Source organism: Lepidochelys kempii, chromosome 6, assembly GCF_965140265.1.
Source record: "Lepidochelys kempii isolate rLepKem1 chromosome 6, rLepKem1.hap2, whole genome shotgun sequence".
Classification (NCBI taxonomy): domain Eukaryota; kingdom Metazoa; phylum Chordata; order Testudines; family Cheloniidae; genus Lepidochelys; species Lepidochelys kempii.
The window spans coordinates 79480185-79506147 of record NC_133261.1 but is presented as its reverse complement, the minus strand read 5'-3'; the positions used below and the strand labels follow the sequence as shown (position 1 = coordinate 79506147).

General features: G+C 40.1%; 1 protein-coding gene across 3 annotated transcripts in view; it reads right to left on the bottom strand.

Moving 5' to 3' along the window:
- Positions 1-25963, bottom strand: part of DPH6 (diphthamine biosynthesis 6) — a 376150-nt gene that overhangs the window by 130004 nt on the left and 220183 nt on the right. The window contains exon 13 of one of the 3 annotated variants that reach the window (XM_073348885.1): positions 19046-19567. The exons of the other annotated variants lie outside the window; for them this stretch is intronic. Coding sequence (XP_073204986.1) covers positions 19553-19567 — 15 coding nt within the window. The 3' untranslated portion in view covers positions 19046-19552. Of the gene's footprint in view, positions 1-19045; positions 19568-25963 lie in introns of those variants that run through there. 3 annotated transcript variants of the gene reach the window in all.

The following is a 25963-nucleotide window of genomic DNA, read 5'->3' as shown; positions in this document are numbered from 1 at the left end:
CTGTCTGTCACGGACAGGGCGATGGAAAGAAGAATTCTGGGGATTTCAATCTGCGACTGAGTCCTCAGTGAAGTGATCAGACAGCAGAGTGGAGTGCAGGACGTCGTCGATGAAAGCAGGTACAGTAAAATGCGATGTACCAGGCATATAGTTAGGCTCAGTGACAATCAATGGACTACAGCTGTCACCGAGTGGTACCCGAGTGGAACTGAAACGAGCGCTCAGCTGACTACTAATGAGATGGGAAGGTTTTATCATGAAAAGATATGGCTGCACACAGAGAAGGAAGGCCAGGATAAGAGAAGAATGGAAGACATGTGATTGGCGCAATCTATCTGAGGGCTGAAGGACCAATCGATCAAGGTGATCAAGGTGAGTATAGAGAGGAGAGGGGGATGTGATTTGTTAAAAAGTTTTAACACTTAGGAATTCCCTTTTAAGGGGAGGTTCATAGGCAGGTGAGCCAGAGAGAGAAAGGACACCTGGAACTGGTGTGGAGTTACAGGACTTTCCTAAAGATCTGCATGGACCTTAGAATATCTGAAGAAGAAAGGAAACCCCATATCTTCAGATTGAGCAATCTGGTAAAAACTTCACAAGAGGAACCTCAGGGAGATTTCTTCTGCCATGGATACTTCTGTGGGAGGAGCAATCTAGTCATGTGATACCAAGGAAGGGAAGATATGATTGCTCTCTATAAATACATCAGAGGGATAAATACCAGGGAAGGAGAGCAGTTATTTAAAGTTAAGTGCCAAAGTGGACACAAGAACAAATATCTATAAACTGGCCATCAACAAGTTTAGGCTCGAAATGAGATGAATGTTTCTAACCATCAGAGAACTGAAGTTCTGGAACAGCTTTCCAAGGGGAGCTGTGGGGGAGAAAAAACTAACAGGCTTCAAGACTGAGCTTGATAAGTTTATGGCAGGGATGGTATGATGGGACTGCCTACAATGGCATTTGGCCCATCAGCAAAAGCCACTACTAGTGAAGGGACAGTAGATGGGGAGGGCTCTGAGTTACTACAGAGAATTCTTGTCCTCATGTTCAGGGTCTAACTGATCGCCATACTTGGGGTTGGGAAGGAATTTTCCCCCAAGTCATATTGTCAAAGACCCTGGGGTTTTTTCACCTTCCTCTAAAGCAGGTTTCAACTAGTGTAAATGGTGAACTCTCTGTAACTTGAAGTCTTTAAACCCTGATGTGAGGGCTTCAGTAACTCCGCCAGAGGTTAGGGGTCTATTTCAGGAGTGGGTGGGTGAGGTTCTGTGCAATGTTCAGGAGGTCAGGCTAGATGATAATGAAGGTTCCTTCTGGCCTTGAAGTCTATCAGTCAACTGTTTACTGTTTTCACTGGAATGTTCCTCTGATCCCATACAAATCCTGCGAGAGAGTCTAGAAGGATTAAAAGTAGCACTGTGGCACTGGCACTAAATGCAGCAGCAGTTTACAGAGAGGTACAGATTTTGATGCTGTGTTCAGAGGCAATTAATTTTTAATCATTCTCCAGGGAAATTTCACTTTCATATTTTTAATAGGCTGTAACTTTTATATTGTTACTGGTAGATTATTCATATGTATTCCCCTTTCTCTGAGATCTATTATTAAAATAAGAAAAACTACACTTTAAAAACTTTCCAGACATGCTTTCAATAAACACTAAGACTTTAAAAATAAAGGTTTACCAAAATCAAAGCTTAACCCGCTGCCAAAAAACAAAAAAATAAAGTTGTCTGAAGCAGAGACTGAAAGGTCCAGTTTTCTATAAAGTGTTACTACACTTATTTCCAGCACCACAGTGCTCCCGTTAATCTGGCCTCTACAGCAGAACTAACAGGAAGGAGAAAAAAATCCTCCATGATGTTACTGGTCTCTCAAGTAGGAGGAGGGGATGCTCCCAGTGATATCACAAAAGAAGTGATAATTTAGCAGCACTGAATGCATCCGATGAAGTGAGCTGTAGCTCACGAAAGCTTATGCTCAAATAAATTGGTTAGTCTCTAAGATGCCACAAGTACTCCTTTTCTTTTTGTGAATACAGACTAACACGGCTGCTACTCTGAAACCTTCAGAGTAGCACTGTTATTACGAACACTTCCTAAAGTCAATTTGGTGTTGAAAATGTAATATAATGATCAATTTGACTCAGAGAACAAGGATATGAAAAACTGTTAATAAAAGGAGACCATCACTGGATTTCAAGTATCAGCCTTTGATGCAAGGTTAATTCTATTAGTCAACTTTGTCAACAAGGCCAATTTACTTTCCTTACAGTGCATGAGAATTTATACCTGTTAAATTATATACAGGGCAGCTCCTTTATCGTTTCCTGAATGCAATGAAAACATTGAATATATGTTTTATATGTGAACTTCAAGGTTTCAGTTCTTATCTTCAAATCACTCAAAGGCCTGCCCTTAGTGACCTAAAAGATTGCCTAAAACGCCATGATCAATAATTCCTCTACCCATGCACCATGGAACTTTCAACCACAAGAGTAAAGCTCATCTGTGCAGGAGATGGCACTTTCTCAGAGACCAGTCACAGATTGGAAAACGAAACAACACAGGAACCTACCTAACTGTTTAAACCTCTCCACCTTCCACTGCACATACAATTCCCCGCAAGGAGAGAAAGAACAAATGACAAGTGACAGATGTTAGTCATGTCACTTCATGCACTACTGGAATGTGCTCAGACAATACTGTGATGAGAGGGAGAGAGAGAGATCTAACAGCCCATACCAAATAGAACTGTAAGAGTTTGACAATCCAAGCAAAGCCTCCTTCCAGGGTCATACAGAGATCTATGTGCACGAACATTTTAAGACTAAACATATTGTATGTACAGTGTTTTCTTTAGCCATGAAAATTTGAGATGAAGAAAAAATAGAATTTGATTGTAATTTATTAAGAAAATTCTCATTGAATCCGGTATCTATTAAAATTACTTTAATATGACATCAAAGATCAACTTCCATCCTGCACAGACTTAAATATTTTTTCCTTCCTCAAAGGGCTGCAGAAAAGCCAAACTGGAAGTTTCCAGATTAAGATATTTTCAAAAACATTATATGAATGCATGTATTTCAATAAAACATATGGGATTCTTCCCCCAGTCTCCCTACTTGCATAACTCAACCAACAATGGCCAAATCAATTTTGTTCACACTTTCTGCTATAATTCTCAGGAGCTTTGGGTAGAGAACAAACAGAAAATTTCATCCTGAAAGGAGTTTTCTTGAGAAAGTTCTAAGGAATTTAAAAGTGTGTGTTGACAATGGGAGTTGCAAGGCAAAGTCAAAAAAGCAGGAAATAAAATCTCCACTGTATCTTCTCAGAGTTTCTGTCACAAATTAAAGGTTTACCTCACCCATCTTGTCTCTCACAAAACAATAACGACATATGTAAGTCATATTAGATGCATGACACAAGAAGCCCAAATGCTTTACAGTAACTCAGCTGCAGTACAAGTGTTAATATATTATTTACTATTCTTATTCCGGCCTCCACAGGAATCCCACCTCATCATATGCTATTGTGACTGGCATTGTTATAATTATCACCCTTCCACATGATTGAGGCAGGTATGTGGGGAAAAAGTACAAGCAACCTGGTATAGTATATTGGCTGGTCTCCACATTCCTAATTCACTTTATGGAGCATTTGGGCAGTGCAGACAACATAAGGAGTGGCTTCTTCGGGTTTCTCCATCATTAATAATTTTAGAAATCTACCCTTGTCCAGTTTTTCAGGTGGGTTCAAGCCAGAAACGTTTAACTGCTTCAATGTATCTGTGAATTCAATCAATATGAAGTTAGGCTGTCAGTTTAGCATATCTATCAGACATGTAAAAAGTTACAGGGATCAGTGCTGTGGTACTGACTGAATGGTTTGGTTTGGTTCCTGGTTGTAGAGGAAGTGGAGAAGGATCCTTTCAAAAACACAAGACAAATTGAAAAGGACCAAAGAAACAGAAAAATCACAGGAGAAAGCTTTACCATTGTACACAGATATAGAGTACTCAATACTACATGTGAAAAAGATGACAAATTAGAGAACATATAGATCAGACCAAGACCCTGGGAAATAGAGGTACTTGCTAATATATGTTGCCCTCCATGGTAAGGTATGCATGATGATAAGAGGACTATTCTGCCAGTTAGGTATGTAAAATATATACATTACATTTCAATAAATGACTTTTTGCTCCTGTCTTTTTTCTCTCCAAACCAAGTGTCCTAGGTTCTTTTCAGCATAGTACATAGTGGTACAGGCAATGCAGGAATTTGAATGCAAATGACAATTTACAATGATGGATGTTACAAAGCACCACTACGGTACAAATATGCAGTTAGGTTGCTGAATTAAGGTGCAACTGCAAAGTAAAATGATACCATTGAATGCTATGTCTTCACGAACCACAGCAAGGCTAAACAAAAAAGCAATTATTTTAGTGCTTCAACCTAGCATAGATATGTGGATGGCATTTCAGATCAAGTTCAAGGTCTCTGTCCTTATCTTCAAAGTGCTCCATGGCCTGGGCCCAGGACACCTAAAACACCCTTTAAAGTTCTGGGACGAAGCCCACGTTTGACAGCTTTGCTTCTCCGGCACAATGGAATTCTCAACAATAAGCGTAAAGCTCATTTGTGTGGAAGACAGAACCTTCACCAGGGTGGTCTGAGTCTCTGGAATGAATTAAGGACTATCACAAACTTTACCACTTTCTGCACCAAGTGATAGGTGCATTTCTTTGACCTTGCCTTCTCTAATGTAAACAAATGGAAACAGACTAACACAGCTACCCCTCTGATACATGGAAACAGGTATTTAAAATAAAAAAAAAGCACAAAACCCCCAACAAATCATCTTACTGAAACATGTCACTCTACTCCACACACTTCTCCCTCTGGGGAAAGGATGAGAGAACAAACAAACAACATGCGACAGATGTGTAGTCATACTGCTTAATGCATTACTGGAAGGCACTCAGATACTACAGTGATTAGTGCAGTATAAAAACCTATGTAGAATAGAATAATGGAAACGTTTATGTAACAATCTGGTCTTTTCCTTCTTACATCATATCTCAGATCTACTGTGGTACACCTAGTAGATGAAAGTGCTTTTGTGAATATTCAATTTCTAGAAGCTTTCCATAATGCTCAGAATCAATCAATGCTCAGAATATTTTTAGTGTTGAAATATTATATTTTCTTTATAATGTCTTGACAATTTTGCTAAATTTATTTCAAGTTGTGTTTCAAAATATGAAAGCCTACAGAATATAAATTACTGATTTTGCTACCTGCTTCAGTGCTCGTTCACGGTACGAGGAATAGGATTCTTCAAGCCTTCCTATCCTGCAGAACCATTTCTTAGTGGCCTTCTGTGGAGACCCTAAAGCGTATGAAATCTACATTGTAATCTCTCTCTCTCCACTCCCACAGAATACTAATTCTGATTAAATATGGTTGCAAACTTACATTATACAGCTGCTACGTTCTTAATTTTATCAATTAATTCATTTTGTGCTGAAGAATAGCAATAGACATGGAAGCTTAGGATGGAATACCATGTTTGGAAAGGAGTATTTTTTTGAATGCGTGATTCTCTTATGTTGTCTCTTGCTGTTTAACACTTCCTCCAGAGAGCAAATGATCTGTTTTGCAAATTTCACCAAGACAAAAGACGAAACTCAAGATGGTTTACACGATTTTGACTCCTGGCTTTCTCTCTTTCTCTCCTTGCAATCTTCCACACTCGTACACAGTGACTTCAGCTTCAGTTGGTGACCCATCTGGCCCTTTATCTGCCTGTTTCCTAGTCTTCACCTCTTCATTCAACCTGCAGTCCGGGTTCACCTCTTCCACTTACCAAAAAGGCCACTACATGACTTGGTCTTCAATAAGCACTGCTCTTTTTCTGATCTCTATTGCTGAGTTTCCCTTCTTGACCATCATCTGGTCTCTTAAAGCATTGCCCACCGTGCCCCTCCTTCACTCCCTGTCACTCAGCCTCTCTGTCATTTCCATTTCATCAGCACTGATGACTTCTCATCTGCTCTCAGCCCTCCCCTGCCTTTCTTCCATTGATATGATTGTTGATTCTCACCATGCTTCACTTTCCTCCACTCTTAACTCTTTTGTTCCTCTCTTCTATCATAAGATCAACCCTACCAATTCCCAGCCCTGGCTGACCCCCAACATCTGCTACTTTCACTGTTCCTCTCGTGTTGCACAGTGGAAATCCTGTGACCTGGATGATTTCCTCCAATACAAATTCATTCTCTCCCCCTTCACTGTACTATTTTTCTTTATGAACAACTCTCCTTCTCCAACTTAATTAAATCCCAAGTCTTCAGTCTCTGACTCATCCCTCCAACCCTCCCCTCCTCCAGCTTCCACTTTTCTCTCAAAGAGAAAACTGACAAAATACCTCATGACCTTCCCCCCTCCATGGCTTGCCTTTCCTTCCTCCTTCCACTCTAAATCTCTCCCCCTGTCTTAACAGACCTGAGCTCTCCTTAACCTCTATTCTCCTTAGACTCTTTCCACTCAATATGTAAGCAAATTTTAGTCTCTCCAATCTTAAAAACAAAAACTCACTGTCTACAGCTCGTCCCCTCCAATTATATCCTACACCTTCTCCAATCTAGCTTCTGCTCCTTGCATTCCACAGAAACAACTCTTGCCAAAATCTCTAATAATCTCTTCCTAGCCAAAGCTCATAACCAGTATACCATCCTCCTCCTCAACTTGTCAGCTGCCTTCAACACCATCAACCATGCTCTTCTTCTTTAAATCTTGTCCTTGGCTTACATGGCTCTGTCCTATCCAGATTCTCCTCCTACTTCTCTAATGACTCCGTCAGTGTCTCTTTTGCAGGATCTTCCTCATCCCCTCTCCAGCTTTTGTGTGGGATCCACAGGCTTCTAGCCTTGATCCCCATCTCTTCTTCCTCTACACCTTATTTCTGGGTAAACACATCCGTAAATGCTATTCCAGACTGGTCTCCTTCTATACTGACTAATATCTCAGCCGGTCTCCCTGACATCTCCTCATGGATGTCTAGCCATCAGCTCAATATCAATTTGGCTACAACAGAATTCTTAATCTTCCCTCCAAGCCCTTCCCACTCAATTGCTGTGGACAACACCACCATCCTGCCTGTCATTCAGACCCATAACTTGGGTATCACCTTCGATTTGAACTAGGGCTGTTGATTAATTGCAGTTAACTCACACGATTAACTTAAAAAAATTAATCGCCATTAATCACAGTTTTATAGTTAAACAGTTAAATAGAATACCAATTGAAATTTATTAAATATTTTGGAGGTTTTTCTACATTTTCAAATATTTGATTTTAACTTAAAGCACAAAATACGAAGTGTACAGGGCTCACTTTATATTATTTTTTTTATTACAAATATTTGCACAGTAAAAATGATAAACAAAAGAAATAGTATTTTTCAATTCACCTCATACAAGTAATGTAGTGCAATCTCTTTATCGTGAAAGTGAAACTTACAAATGTAGGGTTTTTTTGTTACATAACTGCACTCAAAACAAAACAATGTAAAACTTTAAAGCCTACAAGTCCACTCAGTCCTACTTCTTGTTCAGCCAATCACTAAAACAAACAAGTTTGTTTACATTTATGGGCGATAATACTGCCCGCTTCTTATTTACAATGTCACCTGAAAGTGAGAACAGGCGTTCACATGGCACTTCTGTAGCCAACATTGCAAGGGATGTACGTGCCAGATATGCTAAACATTTGTATGCCCCTTCATGCTTCAGCCACCATTCCAGAGGACGTGCTTCCATGCTGATGACGCTCATTTAGAAAAATAATGTGTTCAGTAAATTTGTGACTGAACTCCCTGGGGGAAAATTGTGTGTGTCCTGCTCTGTTTTACCCGCATTATGACATATATTTCATGTTATAGCAGTCTTGGATGATGACCCTGCACCTGTTGTTCATTTTAAGAATACTTTCACTGCAGATTGGACAAAACTCAAAGATGGTTACCAATGAGAGATTTCTAAAGATAGCTACAGAACTCAGCCCAAGGTTTAAGAATATGAAGTGCCTTCTGAAATCAGAAATCTTAAAAGAGCAACACTCCAATGCGGAAACTACAGAACCTGAACCACCAAAAAAGAAAACCAATCTTCTGCTGGTGGCATCTGACTCAGATGATGAAAATGAACATTCATTGATCCTCACTGCTTTCTATTGTTATCAAACAGCAACCATCATCAGCATGGATTCCTGTCCTCTGGAATGGTGGTTGAAGCATGAAGGGGCATATGAATCTTTAGCACATCTGGCACATAAACATCTTGCAACGCCGGCTACAACAACACCATGCAAACACTTGTTCTCACTTTCAGGTGACATTGTAAACAAGAAGCAGGCAGCATTATCTCCTGCAAATGTAAACAAACTTGAACAAGAAGCAGAACTGAGTGGACTTGTAGGCTCTAAAGTTTTACATTGTTTTATGCAGGGTTTTTTTTTACATAATTCTATATTCATAAGTTCAATTTTCATGATAAAGAGATTGCACAGCAGTACTTGTATTAGGTGAATTGAAAATACTATTTCTTTTGTTTTTTACAGTGCAAATATTCGTTATAAAAATAAATATAAAGTGAGCACTGTACACTTTGTATTCTGTGTTGTAATTGAAGTCAATATATTTGAAAATGTAGAAAACCTCCAAAAATGATTAATCACGATTAATTTTTTTTAATCACTTGACAGCCCTAATTTGGACCTCTCTCTTGGTCCTCACATCCATGCCATGTCTAATTCTTGAAGGTTCTTTCTGCATAACATCTCCAAGATATGTCCTTTCTTATCCATCCACATAGCTAAAACTCTCATAATCTCATTTCTTGATTTCTGCAACATCCTTTTTTCTGGCCTTGACAAATGAAATCTTGCCAGCTCATACCCATTCAGAGGACTGCTGCAAAGATAATTTCCCAAACTCATTGCTTTGATCATATCACCCCTCTTTGCATCCCTCCCGTCTCTCCTTTCTCTATTGTATCAAACATAAGCTACCTGTCTTCATTTTCAAGCGCCTTCACAGTCTATGCACACCATACTTATCAACTCTGATTCGCTACTGAGATGTCAATGGCTGTCTCCAATTGGCCAATGATGTCAGCCTACATTGCCCACTTGTTAAATTTTCAAATAAGCACTTCCATATTTTCTCCCGTATGCTGTATCTCATGCTCCCTGTAAACATCTGCAAAACTAACTCATTATTCTCCTTCAGATTCCTCCTTAAAACTCTCCTTTTGTTGTTGTTATTTGATGTCTTCAAAAAAAACCCCTGACAATGGTTAGGGCACTGATTGCTTATACCACTGCCAACCAAGCTGACTAATATTGTCTCCTTGTACTCACCCATCTGTTTGTATCCATCTGTTGTCTCTTGTCTTATACTTAGATTGTAAACTCTTTAGGGCAGGGGCCCTCTTTATGTTCTATTTGCACATTGCCTAGGTTAATGGGGTCCTGGTCCATGAACAGGGCTCCTAGCAGGCAGTACAAAGAAACAAGCAATAAATAAATAATGTGCAATAGGCAAGATCTTCTGAAACAACTCAATACGCTGGTTCAGAACCCTTAGTGCAGATTCACAAAGACAAACTATCCAATGAGTATGGGTCAGACACATATATGGCTGCTTGAACCCTGCTGAATATGCTAAAGCAGAAGAGTCTGAAAAATGGTGAGTTTATGGCAGCAAAAAGTGGTTACACCCTCTCTTGTACTGATATATCAGAGGGAGCTGTAACAATCAACAGTAGTGGGCAGCCTTGAGTGGGAACGAGTTGAGATGAGGCTATGTATGGAATCAGCACACTTCCTTCTCATTTAGTAAAGTTTAAAAGTGAGTCCAGTATTCGAAGAGGCTGTTAATACCTTCCTTCAGAAAAGCAAGGTTCTTACTTCTCTGAAAGAAATAAGTTTTAAAAAAAATTCTCCCCCGATCTCTCCACTATTGCTTGGTCTCAAATCTCTTTATTTTTGTCAAGGTTCCTCCCCCACTCTGAAGTCTAGGGTACAGATGTGGGGACCTGCATGAAAAACCTCCTAAGCTTATCTTTACCAGCTTAGGTCAAAACTTCCCCAAGGTACAAAATATTCCACCCGTTGTCCTTGGACTGGCCGCTACCACCACCAAACTAATACTGGTTACTGGGGAAGAGCTGTTTGGACGCGTCCTTCCCCCCAAAATACTTCCCAAAACCTTGCACCCCACTTCCTGGACAAGGTTTGGTAAAAAGCCTCACCAATTTGCCTAGGTGACTACAGACCCAGACCCTTGGATCTTAAGAACAATGAACAATCCTCCCAACACTTGCACCCCCCTTTCCTGGGAAATGTTGGATAAAAAGCCTCACCAATTTGCATAGGTGACCACAGACCCAAACCCTTGGATCTGAGAACAATGAAAAAGCATTCAGTTTTCTTACAAGAAGACTTTTAATAAAAATAGAAGTAAATAGAAATAAAGAAATCCCCCCTGTAAAATCAGGATGGTAGATATCTTACAGGGTAATTAGATTCAAAAACATAGAGAACCCCTCTAGGCAAAACCTTAAGTTACAAAAAAGATACACAGACAGAAATAGTTATTCTATTCAGCACAATTCTTTTCTCAGCCATTTAAAGAAATCATAATCTAACACATACCTAGCTAGATTACTTACTAAAAGTTCTAAGACTCCATTCCTGGTCTATCCCCGGCAAAGACCCAGCATACAGACAGACACAGACCCTTTGTTTCTCTCCCTCCTCCCAGCTTTTGAAAGTATCTTGTCTCCTCATTGGTCATTTTGGTCAGGTGCCAGCGAGGTTACCTTTAGCTTCTTAACCCTTTACAGGTGAGAGGAGCTTTCCCCTGGCCAGGAGGGATTTCAAAGGGGTTTACCCTTCCCTTTATATTTATGACAATTTTGGAGAAGGTTATTGAGAAAATAAATGGAAGGCAACTACAGAACTACCTACAAGTCTTAAATTTCTCTGACATCTCTCAATCTCCTTGTACTGATCAGATTGGTCAATCTTACCCTGGTGATGAGAATCAAGAGTTCACTCTTTTTCAGAACAGCTGACTTTGGTCTATTGACCAAGAGGTACTGTTTGTACTTTTCTGTACATAGACAGAGTTGCTTGAGTATCTTCTTTCCTTGTTGTCTGAGAGGACCCAGTATCATGACTGAGATGTGGGCTGTCAGACCTACTGGTTGGAGCAGGAGTCGGGAGTTAGGCCGAGTCAGGAACCAAGAGGTTAGAGTCCGAAATGGGTCAATGGGCAGACCAAGAGTAAGGAAGCAGGCAGGGTCAGATTACTGGGAGATCAGAAGACTGAGTCAGTCCAGATGGTGAACCAAGAGTCAGGCGTTAGGAGGCAGGCAGGGTCAGGTTACCAGGAGACCAGGGTTGGGCGGCAGGTTATAGACAGCAATCCAACAGTGAAGCTGGGGACAAACCAGGGTCAGAAGCTGGAGTCTAGGGTCTATCACAAGAAAGATGTGAAGCAGAGACAGGCAGGAAATCTGTGTTGTTGCTCAGACAGTTCCCTTTCACGACTTCTTGGTTTAAGTACTGATACCAACCAATCAGTGGGCTGTGAGGGACTGCCACTCAGGCCCTGCTGGGCAGCACTTCCTGCTCACCCCAGCCCCTCAGGGTCCTCCCACGGGACCCCTAAGCTTCCCACTGGGATGTGGTAGTGTCACTCCAGGGTCCCAGGTTCCAGCTCTGCAAGTTCTAACACACCCAATGTAGCACAGTGTATCCCCTGTGACAGTCTATACTATTATGTTCACCACTTTTACAAGACTGACATATTTTGTGCAAAAGTATGCTTTGTGAGGTGGCATAATCTGCTGAAATGGCATAACCTGACAAACATTATGGTTCTGGTAAAATATGTGTATGATTGTTACTTAAATATACTGTAATTCTGGGTAACACCCACAAACCAGTTTTTCGGAGACAAAGCCACGCGAGCACCCCAGCTAGGTTTTAAAGAACTATCACCAGCTTAAGCAGCAATTCTTCAGCAATGGGAAAGTGTAAACAAAAAATTTACATTTCATCACAGAGATGGTTCAACCCTCATATCTGCCAGAGACTACTTGTCACCTGCATCCCAGTTGGGGTTAATCCATAAAGAGGGGAGGGTGGTACAAGAGAGAGACAGTGCCCTCCATTTCACCTCTCCTCTTCCCATCTCTTTGCTCATTACATCAACAACTCTCAAAGGGGGAGTGGTTCCAGGCTGAAAAGAGACTCAGCCTGTGAAATTTACAAGAGTTTGGTGAGACAAAACCTTTGCTTTTAAATTCACTTAAGCTCACTTAAGTTCATGTATTAACTTGCATCATCACTTGTAATCACTTAAAAACTATCTTTTTGCAAACTCCATTTGGAATAACAAGGCTGGTGCATATATCATTTTCCTTTGATGAAATGAGAGACTTTCTATGAGTTTGCATTATTCAGTAGTGTACTGGACAATACAAGACACACATTTCTGGGTGTCGCCCTGTATGTAATTCATGAGTGACTGGTCAGAGTGCTCATGTATTTAGCAGAGAACGAATTTGCAGTCTGAAGACTCTGTGAACAGGCTAGTAGTGGTGTTCTGACAGTGTAAAAGGCTGGAGTATAAAAGGCTGGAGAATTAAGGGGACACAGCTGTTCAATGGTCCAGATTGTACCCTGGGTAACGTCACACTTCCATTTAGCTGAAACCCTATTATCTGAACTTCTGCATTATCTGAATCCCTTCCTTGTCTCCTGTGTATCTCATACTTGGGGACAAAGGATTTGGATAATGCAGAGGTTCAGCTAATAGAGCAGAGATCCCTGGCCAGGATTGAGAGGAGGAGTCGTCCCTGGGCATGGGGGAAGCCCCTCGGATGCTGAATGGCTCCTGCTGCAGAACAGGGAGCCCTCTGCAGCCCTGCTGTCACGGGAGGCAAATAATTAGCCCCCAGCTGTGGGGGTAGACTACCCACTGCTGAAAGGCTCCTGCCTTCTTCATTATCCAAACTCCCAATTATTCGAATCAAATCTGTGTCTCCAGTGCTACTTGGGTAATTGGAAGTATACTGTAATCACTGATTTCTCATTGGCTTCAAATGCTCCCTCTCATGTGGAAAACATACCTTTACCTCTGTCAGGGGACTCCTCCTCCTGTATAATGGCTTCTTCGAAGGAGGAATGAAGCAGATGAAAAATTCTGTTTGAGGTTTTTGTTTGTGGGATAACTACCTATTGTTTTAACCTGCTCATTCTCCTTTTCTGGTTGGATTTCAATGGATGCAAACACCTTCCTCTTCTTAGGGAAAGAATCTGTCTTATTTTTCTGGCTTGGGGCTCTGAAGCTGAGAGTTTTTCTTAGAGGGAAGAGATGGAACTTGTAGAAGATGAGGATCTGGAGTGCTTTTTCAGTCTCTCTCTCTTTTTAAAACACCCTTTTGGTTTTGTTGTGCTATCAGTGGGTAAGCCATCTGTCTTTTGGAAAAAAGAGTGAGAAAGGATGACAGACTGCTCACCAAGTGACTCAATTTACCACTTAGGAATCTGGGATGGAATTCTAGAGGTTTGCTCTGAAGATCTGGACTGAACCAGAGAGCTTGAGAGGAGTTTTGCTACTTAGCCTTTTATATTTATCCCAAATTTGTTGAACTAATTATTCATTAGAAACAGTTCATCCAGTTCCTTGCATGAGTGTATGTGAGAAAAACCCAGAGGCAGCTGATCTCAATGTTATATCACACCCATCAGGGGACACTGCATGTATTATTATTATTATTATTTATATTATAGCAGTTCTTAGAAAGCCCATTAGAGATCGGTTCCCATTGTACAAATATTTAGAGAGAATCATTGACCTAAAATGCTCACAATCTAAACAGACAAGGCAAGCAAAGGAAGTATTATGATTTTACAGATAGGGAACTGAGGCACAAAGAGATTAATTGCCTTGCCCATGATCTCAAAGGAAGTCAATGACAGATCTGGGAAATGGACCTTGATCTCTTGAATCCTTATCCCATACCATAATCACTTAAGAGACCATCTCCAATACTTCACAGGTGAGGTTGCCAAAGTTCAGACTAAGTGACAAATGGTTTCATGTATTTGACTATGTGTGACCATATGGCTAGTTCCAAATGCAGAGACTATTACCCCTTCCTAACAAAGGGTGATGGAATCGGATGTCGAGCTGAAGCATTCAAGTCTAAATCATCAGAAGTTTAGTTTTGAGTATTTCTAAATAAACTTGGAAGAAATGCCTGAGAAGGCTGACAGGACACCAAAGAACTCATTCCAGGACTTGATAGCTCATGGCAACATTTGGGTGCAGTTTCCATGGCAAGCCAAGTCATAGTCTACCTTGAGACACTGCAAACATCAATCCAGTCCATCTGTGAAAGATATCTCATACTGTGGGCACAACTTAAAGACACTGTTTCTCAGCCATTTTGTAAAAATGAAAACAAACAACATGAAAGCAGTAAAACACAACATACATACAGTAAGTCTGAGAGAGTATCTAGCTCAGTAGATCAAGGCAGCATAATTAGAAACTTAAAACCTTGCAGCTGATACATCAGTGAGGATACAATTCCAGAAATAACTTGACAAAAATATTGTCAGAGGGAAAGATACTGAAGATACCAAATGAAGCTAGAGGGATCCATTGCAAGATGGTGACAGTAGTTTAAAGGAGCGCCTCTGTCATCTGTGATGAAAAAGGCACTAGTAATGAGAGACAGTAGAGGCACCTGTCATGTCCTCAGCAAAAGGCAGACACGCACTACCTAGTGACAAGACAGTTTAATGGCTTTAGAACTTGGAAGCTATGGGAGTTCCTTCCAGTCACATATTCAGGAACATACCTTTAGGAGAATCCCTGCATTATTATAGACATACTAAAAAACTAAGCCTAGAAGAATGTTAAAGATGCAAGATGGAGTACTCAGAAGTCAAGAATTCTCAAAGTTAAGTCTTCCCTCACAACCTCAATGCTAAACGTTTGTATGTATATTTTACAATGTAGTGTTTAATTATACAATCACATACTACATTTTCTGCAGGACCTCTGTCTCATTCAGTGTGCAGGCTGGATGGTGTTCAGAGAATGAGGCAACCACTAATATATATTTGTTTTTAGCCTTGTTGATCCACACGTGGCGTTTTCGGTTCATTCACTACACACCATCAAACTTTTGAAGTTAATGATTCAGGGATTTTATGGGCAAGCATCTCCCATGCTCCGGCCTTTGGTCAGCAACTACCAGTCCTACTCACTCACTCATATGGCATCATTACCACCTGGAAAGGAGGTAGCACTGATATTGGAACAGATACTGCAGCACTCCTTCCACTTAGGTGGTGCTAAGTAGAGGGAAGAACATTCAGTGCTAACCCCTCTAGTCTCCCTCTCACACACTCTTTCCAGTCCCTCAAGTGCAGCAACTGATGGAAGGACCTGTGGAACTCAGAGGAGCCTAGAGAAGAGAAGAGAAGAAATGGAGGGACATTCTCCTCCTCAGACACACTCTTTTAAATTAATATACCTTTCCTACTTTCTAACTAAAAAAACCTGACAAGGATATGCCCATGTATTGAAACTGGTTTCTCGGATATCATTTATTACTATTATTTACATTAGATTAGCATCTAGTGTGTTAGGTGCTGTATAGACAGAGACAGTTCTACTTTCAAAGAGAATAACTGTCTTATCTATTGAGACGCTCAGAGATGTGTAACAGGTGGTTTGCCCTTTAAGGGCCAAGGGCCAGTCAGCCCGGTTTTCAGACCCAGCTGGGAATGGGGCAGGTGATTGCTGTGAAGAGCTCAGTGGAGGAGGAGAGCCGCAGGAAGGAAGTTGGCTCCTGTGACTGGCCCTAGAGCAGGGGAAGAGAAGCAAGGGGAAGATTTATGAGCTTCTTCAGCCTGATTTGGTCAGAGGAATAACTTTGTGTTACTTTGGGAGTTTTATTTCTGAAGAATAAAACTGTGTCCTAAAGGAAGAGCCAGAACAGACTCTGGGCATGGGATTAATCCTTCCTGGGGGAGATAGGCCAGTAGACTTCTAGGGTGGGAGGAAGGAAATATTATTTTCATTTGACAAATGGAGAAGTGAGACATCATGATTAAGTGACTTGCCCAAGGTTGCACAGGAAGTCTGCAGCAGATCTGGGAACTGAACCTAGATATCCTTTATCCATTGTCTTAGACTCAAGACCATCTTCTCTCTCAGGTCCTATCATGGCCATAGAAGTTTTCCAGGGCTATGGAGAATCCTTTAGCCCAGCCAGTTTTGAAGCATCAGTTTACAATGATATATAACATCAGCCCCAAATAGTAATTTCATGTGGAAATTATGAGAGAGTTAAGAGTGCTGATTTAATGACTCTTTTAGAATTGATTTGATCAAAGATCATATTTGCAAATGCATATTCAGGGAATTCTTGAAATTATGAATTAGTGACCCGGCACCAGGACACCTGCACAAGTTCATTAAAGATGATGGTGTAGTCACAGTGTTCAGAACTTAGTTCTGTCTTGATCTCTGTGTCATTTTAGCCCTCACAGGATTCTATGCTAAACAGTTCTTGTTCATTCAAAAGGATTGGCAGGGCAACAAAAATTTTAAACAAACAGTTCACTGTATTTAGCACATATTTCCATCTGCAACAGTGCAGTTTTTTTTCTCAGAGACTCCCTGCCTGAACAGTTTCTGACCAACTTACTCCCTGCCAGTCTAACTCTCACCAACTGGCTCTAATTGCCACACTCTTTGAGACCCTTCTCCCTTGCTCCATCCATGATATCACTGTCCAGTTCCTGCTGGACTGTAAATTTCTTATTAGATATTTAGAAACAATAGTTTTCCTTGGGTACAAGGCCAAAAATCCATATAGAAAAGTTACTGCATGGGTTAACTAGTTGCTTTGTTTTGTTTTTTTCCTATATAAAATTGTAATTTAAAAACAATTTTTTTCTTTCAAAATAAGCAAATTTGTATTTTTTTCCCATTAGGATTGTACGTCTGCTTATTCCTGTTTAGTTAACAGAAAGAATGGGGGAATAGGCTGATAGTCATAATCAAGTGACATTCATATTGGGAAACCTAACATTCTGGAAATGTTCACACCACTGCATATTCCTAGTTATATATTCCTGTCTTCTTTCTGGGGCAGTCTATCTCTGGCTGAGGGGGAAGAGAGGCCCAGCCACTTATTCTCAACTTGATTTTCCATGGAGGCACTGGGGACAAAACTTAGGCACAATGAGGTACACTAAATAAATTAATCCTGAAAGACACATAATGCTCACACCACAGTACATTTCACTCCATCCATGAATTTTCCTTCTGCTCTTTTAGGTGACAAACATTTCTATATTCATGCACATTGCTTTTCTTCCTTTAAAAATATATATTTTTAATCCACAGATTAAAATCCATCCAGGTGCAGTTAAAATGTTTTTTATTAATAATACAGATTTACAAGTAAATGTATTGTTTCTGAAAGGTATGTGACCAATAGCCCTGGTGACTGAAGTGCAGTAGTTACTCACACAACAGGTATGGGCATAGGCAGCAGCAGTGCAAGCTCCCATGAAGTCACTCTGCCAATATGCCTCAATCCTGTTCTGGAAGAACTCTGGAGTTCAGTCTCCAGGCTAATTTAATCTTTGGCCTCTCTGCTGAGACAAAATAGTAGAATGGGTAGTATACCTGCACTCTGAATCTGCAATTAAAAATGGACCTGTAATAGTAAATACAAGTACAAACACTTGTTACGCATGGTCAGGACAGTCACTAATTTTGTACATGAGTAAGGACTTTTTTTTTTTTTTAAATAGGATAATTAAATTGCACAAAACAGCAAAATCTATGTTTATATGAAGTCAGAAAGAAGGCTTTAAACCTTTTTTTTTTTTGGTGGGGAAGGTAAATGAGTCTATTCCCCAGCAAAGGCAGGGTACAGTCCCCTAGGTATCCATGTATCAAATTATAGGGCCCCCACCAATGTAGCATGTGAGCACCTCCCAGGTAACTTACTAACTTGATCCCAAAGTCACCTCCGTGAGGTATTATGTTCTTCTCTACACAATTACCACCTTCCAAGGTGAAATTTTAATTTAGTAATTTTTATGCCCGAATTTTCTATCTAGTGTTTTTTTTGTTAATGGATTTTAAAGGAAGTATATTAAATTGGGCTGTGGCTGAAATCTGTCCATATCACGTTGTCTGTTTTCTTTTTCAGGGGAGAGGGAAGTGTCAACTTTTTATTTATTGATTTTGAAACAGTTTGCTACACAAAAATTGGCAAATTCTGAGTAGAGCCAATACAAGAAACAAAATTAAAATTAGATTTAATGTTTAGCTTTTGATCCACATCTAAATTTGTTCTATACTTGTTTTTTCTTTAATTTTAACCTTCAGATTCATCTGAATTTCTTGGATTTGCATACTAGTTTTGGGAAAATTACAATGATTTTTACCCTTAAATTACCAATATCTACTCTCTATCATAACTCCAGATTAACAAAATTTCTTGTCTTGGATAAAACTTTCCTGCATTTAAAAATAAATAAAATAAAACAAAAGTTTATACACTCTTTATATTTATCTTTCTTACAAACTTGATCTAATAAAATGCATTTAAATAGTAAAATAAAAATTTGGTGACAAATCCTGTTCATGTGCCACCTCAGCCACATTGCACATGTGCTAAGAAGAATAAAAAAGTAAATAATAATAAAATTAAATGCTGGCTAAATTGACCAAACAGTGATAGGTTAGGTTTAAGGCATTTAAGACAGATTAGTTAAAATCATGCAAACTACAGGCAAATTAAAATCTAACAAGATCTTTGTTACACTCTGTTAAAAAGCTTTAACTTTTCACTGCACCATCAACTAATAAATTTATGAATTAATAGAAAATACAGTGTAGCCTCTCAACTTGCAATCTTGGCATCAATTTCTGTATAATGCAAAAGTTTTACTCTAGATGGACATGTTGCTCCAAAAGAAATTTCTAATTGATTTGAAACCTTAGTTTCTCACCTCATATAAATTACAAAATGTAATACAAGATCTGCATCAATGCAGAGGAAAGGAGTAGTAATTATTTTTAATACATTCACCATTTGTCCTACATAATACTCTTGTCATCTTTTACTTTTAGAGTAGGTACCTGACCTTTTGTTGTACCCGACTACAAAAAGAAATTACTTTCTATATAGTGGAAATATTTGAATATCATGGCCTGGCTTCCTCCTATAGTATTTATTTTTAATTCTGCCAACTACCAACCATTGATCTGAGGGAGCAAGATCAGGATCATTGACCTCTGGTACATATGTCTTAGTGTCTCACAGTGCTACAGTCTTTTGAAGAAGTGCCATCCTCCATCTTGATAAGCTCTGCTGGGTCACTCATAAAGCAGCATTTTTATTAATCTTAGATTCAGCCTCATGTCTCCATTTCCTGTTTGAAATAAGATATCACTTATACAGTCAGTTATACAGTATACAGTAGGAGGTTTCAGAGTAACAGCCGTGTTAGTCTGGATTCGCAAAAAGAAAAGGAGGACTTGTGGCACCTTAGAGACTAACCAATTTATTAGAGCATAAGCCTTCGTGAGCTACAGCTCACTTCCTCAGATGCATGCATCTGAGGAAGTGAGCTGTAGCTCACGAAGGCTTATGCTCTAATAAATTGGTTAGTCTCTAAGGTGCCACAAGTCCTCCTTTTCTTTATACAGTAGGAGAGGAACAGAGAAGCATTTTAAATTCACTGCGGCAGTCCAGTGACTACTTCAAATTCAGCTTTTGAAAAGAAGTATAAAAGACAAATCTTCACATCAGGCTTTATAACAAGGTGTTCCACAAACGAATATAGAAAAGGTCTTAATGAGCATTGAAATAACAACCCTCTTTTTTTTCCTGAATAGAAGAAGCTCTATGTAAAGCTACCTCATTATCCACCTTCAAATCCTGCCTCAAAACTCTCCTTTGCCATGATGCCTACAAAAAACTTGACAACGGTTAGGCTGTTGGTGTGCTGAGACCACTGCCTATCATGCTGACCAATATTGTCTCATTTACTAGTACTCCGCCATCTGTCTATATCCATCTGTTGTCTCTTGTCTTATGCACTGCAAGTCCCTTGGGGCAGAGAACATCTTTTTGTTCCATGTTTGTACATCACCTAGCAGAGTGGAGTCATAGACCCCGTAGGCACGAGGATAATATAAATAAAATAAAAACAAAGTAGAGGATATTTGATCTTTTGCTCATGAATGAATGGAGCCTTCAAGCATAGAAAAAGAAAAACTACAAAACTGAGACTTGTCCTCATTTTGGAGACGCTATACTCCTACCAGTTAAAACCATTTTTGCAGAAAGTCCTTTTTTTTTTGGTGAAAAACATTTCATCCCAAATTGTTGAACACAGAACAGTTAGCATGCTATTTGAAATTTCTCTGACTCCTCACCACACAGTGGGCAGAATCCTGAGGTGATGTATCAGGTGATGTAAATTACATCTTGGTAACTGAGTATAAGTCAATCTAAATTACAATAGTCTGAAAGAAGCAGTAAGTTAAAGAGTGTATTCATGCATCTGTGTTGTTTTAACACACTTTGAAGGGGAAAAGAAAAGTTACTCTCTTAGACTCAAATCTGAATTTGGCCTAATGTGTTAATAGTAAGGATAAGAGCTGACAAGATGCAAGTGGAACACGTAAACACAGCAAAAAAAAGAATAAAAATGTAATACTTAATAATGCCCTCGGTAATCACTTGACTATTCCTAGCTATATTCAGTCAGAAAGAAGAGATACTTAATATTTGAGAACACAAAGAAAGGTTCTGGCCAGAAAGAAAGGGTCACATGGTTGGGTATGGGGCAGGAAGAGTGAGAAAGAGAGAGAGAGATGCATGACACTCTGGCTCCACTTTAAAATTACTCTAAATAGTTCTTTCTTCCAGTTTTTTTCAGCTTGAACCTCAGAATTATCTCGATCTGAAAGTGATTATAGTTGAATGAATGTAGCCGGTGACTAATGAAGGGGATTGGCAAACATATTCAGATAAAATAAGACTGAGCCTGAACTTTGCTCAAATCAAACCTAATTTTGGTCTGGGAGTTCAACTAACTTGGTATGTTTTACTGTACTTTCTGAATCTAGTTGGGATGAGATGTCAAAGTGCTGAATAATATGAAAAATATTCATTAATAAAGCTATAAAAAGGAGGGTGAATCAAATAAAAACAATAATGGAACTAATATTAAAGTAGTTGGATGGCAAAATGTACAGGGATTAAAAACCCTGTAGGTCTTTTAATGGCTAAATGAAATACTGTGACCCCAGCATTCTCTAAAATCTTTTAAAAAACCCACACTGCTATTTTCAGAATGATATCTTGATTACAAAGAAGTATTAATGCTACTTTAGATGTTTTTTGTCATATGTAGAACCTAATCCAGCATCCATTAAAGTCAATGGAAAGACTCCCATACATTTCAGTGGACCTCCGTTAGACCATCAATGCATGTTATTCTTGCATTGTATATTTGTTGTAACAACCAGGCAAAGTACTAACAAACTTCAACAGGATTTTATTTTTAAAGTGGAAACCTCTTTACCAAGCTGCTGCTGTACCCTCGGTAGCTCTCACTCAGCTGCCTCAACTCTCCCCCGCCCCGCCTTCCTGTTTCCTGTCCTTTCAGACCCCCAACAGCCAGTGCTCCCAGTTCTAATAATTACAAGCAGCATCTAAACACCACATTCCCTCCTCTCTTAAGAAACTCTCCCAATTAAAATAAACATTGTTGTTCTAACCACAGGAACGAATATGGAACAAGACACTATACTGTTGGCAGAAATATTACACTGAAAACACTGTAGATACTACATAACATAGTCTCTAGTCCAGACAGGTGGTCATCTGGGTCTGACAGGCTGTCTCACAAGCCCCGGTTCCAGTGCAACGTCTTCTTGTGTTGATACTACTGTGAAGTCATCCAATGTAGACTGGGTGTTGGCATAATCTCCTCTTGGTGTATAGGCAGGTGCAAGATAAGCATTCCATACCCGCCCATCAGAAAATCGATAGGCGTAAGGTCCCTTCTTCTCTATGATTTTAAGAGGAGCTGTGAATTTATGGTCCCCTTTGCATAAAATTCCAGGTTTTCGTATTCTAACAAAGGAACCACACTCAAACTTTGGTTCCTTAGCACCCCGCCGCTTGTCTGTGAAAGCCTTATACTTTGCTTTGTTCTGTTCAACTGTTTTTCTCACATCATCCTTGGCTGGGGCATCAGGTCATGCCTTTAACAATCCAGCAACGTTCAGTTTAGTATTCATCTGTTTCCCATGCAGTAACTCTGCAGGTGATATTTGCATTGTGGCATGTCGTGTAGCCCGGTATGCTTGCAAGAAATCAGTAGTGAAGGCTATCCACAATTGCCCTTCCAGTTTAGCGGTTTGCAAACTCTCTTTCAAACTTCTGTTAAACTGTTCGATTTCCCCATTGGCTTGAGGATAATATAGGGATGACCTTCTGTGTAAAATGTTCCCCTCTGATAGAAAAGTTTCAAACTCCAGGGAAGTAAATTGACTACCATTATCTGAAACCGGTTCTTTGGGGTTACCTTCCCTGCTAAAAACTGAAGAGAGGAACTTACTTACTGTAGCAGAAGAGATTTGCGATGTAAACGCTACCCCAGGCCATTTACTGAAATAGTCTATTAAAGTGATGGCATAACGGCACTCACTTGGAGCAGTATCAAAGGGTCCTACAATGTCAATCACCACTTTTTCCCATGCAGATTCAGGAAGAGGAAAAGGCTATAATGGAGGGATACATGTCACTGATGTCTTATCATGCATTTGGCAAGTGACACAGGATTTTATAAGTGCTTCAGTTTGAGAGTCCATCCCTGGCCACCAATACAGATCCCGTAGTCGTCGTATGGTTCTGACAATTCCTTGATGAGTATCGTGTGCCAGGTGTATGAGTTTTGCCTGTAATTCTTCTGGCACAAGTAGCCAATGTGTACCTCGTAGCACACAGCCATCAAGCAAAGAAAGTTCATCCCGAACTCTAAAATAAGGCAGCAAAACTGGGTCAAGGATTTTAGGGTTACTGGGCCATCTCTTTGTCAGAAATTCCTGTAGTTTTTGTTAAATTGGACACGCTGAACAAGCAGCTTGAAATTGTTCTCTTGTAACTGCAATAAGAGTGCTTGTAATAAACGCAACTACTACATCCTCATCCTCCGATGGACCATCTGGTGAAGGCAAAGGCAGGCGAGAAAGGCAATCAGCTACCACATTTTGGTTTCCAGGCCTATATTCCAATTCATAATTGAAAGAGAATAGTCTTGCAGATGATAACCTGCTCTTCCCAGTCCTTTCGTGGTGAGCAATGTTGTCAAAGGGCTGTGGTCTGTGCGCAACTTGAACGTGTGGCTCCACAGGTAAGTTCTCCATTTTTCTGTAGCCCAGACACAAGCAAGTGCTTCTTTTTCGACTGTAGAATATTTTCTCTCAGCATTACTTAGCATCCTTGAAACAAATGCAACAGTCCTCTCTGTGTTGTCCTCATGAAGTGTGTGAGGACAGCCCCAAGTCCATAATCAGAAGCATCAGTAGTGGGCAATGCAGGACTGAACAGTGCAAGTACTGGACTACGCACAATCAAGTCTTTCACTGTTTCGAAACTATCTTGTGCATCTGTTGTCCACACTGAGGTTGAACTTCTCTGTAGTAATTCTCATAACGGTTCAATGACAGAAGCATAATTGGGAATGAATTTTGCATACCAGGAGGTAAGACCCAAGAAGGAATGTAAGGTTTGCAAATCTGTTGGAGGAAGAGCATCTGAAATTGCCAGGATATGATCTGGATCAGGTTTTAGTCCAGCCTGTGAAATTGTATGCCCCAGAAAGGAGAGTTCAGTTTGTCTAAATTTGCATTTGGACCTATTGAGCTTGAGGCCTGCTTTGCTGATGCAGTTTAGTACAGACTGCAGGTTATTGTCATGTTCCTCAGAACTATTTCCAAACACGATAATATCATCCAGATAGCACTGATCTCCATGTTGATTCTTCAGAATCAATTACATCATTTTTTTGAAGGCACCTGGGGCAGATGCAAGACCGTATGGAACACGTTTAAAATGAAATAGTCCCTCATGTATAATAAATTCTGTGAGGTCTCTGCTATCTTCATGCAACATAACCTGGTAGTACGTGCTCTGCAAATCAAGAGTAGAAAACATCTTTGCTCCACAGAGTTCTGCAAATACTTCTTCTGTGTGAGGAAGAGGATGGCTGTCAATCACAATAGCTTTATTTGGCTCCCTTAAGTCCACACAAAGGCGAATGCCTCCACCCTTCTTCTGTGTCACTACTATAGGTGAAACCCATTCCGAGGAGTTAATCTCTTCAATAATGTCCTTTTGAACAAGTTTTCCAAGTTCCTCTGAAACAGCTTCCCTGACTGAAAATGGTAAGCGCCCGTAACTTCTGTTGTACAGGCTTTACATTACTCTGCATTTTAACTTTATGCAGAAACCCACAAGCACAGCCGAGTTTCTCCTCAACCTGGTGTTGGGTCCCAGCTGAAACTGGTGTGTGTACCGCAAGAGTGCTTTGTTGAGGAAGATCAATTTGTCCATTAACTACCCTGAGATTTAAAGCAGCCAATAAATCTCTGCCAATGATAGGAGTGCCTTTGTGGACAATGTAGAATTCTGCAGTTACACAGCAATCACCTAAAGTAACTATTCCTGGCAGGCAGCCATGTACTGGAATATGTTTTTTCAAATAGCACACCAAGTGAAGTTTGAGTTCAGTAAGAGGCACATCTTTAAAGTAATGCAAATAGATGGAATCAGGTAGTATTGATACTGCTGAGCCAGTGTCCAACATTAGCTGAATAGAGTGTGATTGCCTGAGGGTATGGCAGAAACGTTTACAGTGCACTTTATTGTTTCTGGAATATGTGCAGTAGTGATTTTGTCCATGCTCAGCACAGTAACATCTGGTATTGTAACTGCATGCACCTGTTGATTGAACTGGCTGCTGCGACACACTTTAGCAAAATGCCCCATCTTTTTGCATTGATTGCACTGAGCTACATTTGCCGGACATCCTGTGTAGCTTGCAAGGTGCTGTGGGGATCCACAGCGAAGACATGCTTTTACTGTATTTTGAATTTGCTGATTCGATAGTTTTCCATTAGTTTTCCTCTTGTAATCATTTGTCTGCAGCGATAGTGAACTTTTCTGCAAAGGAGTCACAGCCTGGACTGTGCCTTCTGTATCCATGCTCATTATTTTGGCTTCAGCTGTAGCTGACTCCATCTGAGTAGCAATGGTTATTGCTTTTTCTAGTGGAAGTTGTGGTTCTAGAAGTAAGCGTTCTCTTACATGAAGCATGCTTGTTTTCTCAATGAGCTGGTCTCTAATCATCTCATCTGCCATATTCCCAAAGTCACAAGTTACAATCAGACTCCTCAGGGAAGCAATATACTGCATTATAGTCTCCCCTGTTTTCTTCTAATGCTGGCGAAATCTGTAGCGATTAGCTACTACATTCACTTTTGGCACAAAAATGTTCTTTAATGCAGTGAGTGCAGTCTCGTATTTATCATCTGCAAGGGGAAAAGTATAAAATATACGCTGACCTTCTGCTCCAAGGCAGTGGATTAGCAGAGCACGCTTTCTTACTTCAGAAATCTCTGTAGCACTGATTGCAAGGAGATACGTCTCAAACATCTGGATCCTGGCAGTAAAAGCAATTGGAGGCTCACCTGGGCTTTTCAGAAATGGTGCAGGTGTGTTCAGAGGCAGAAGATCCATCCTCATTGCC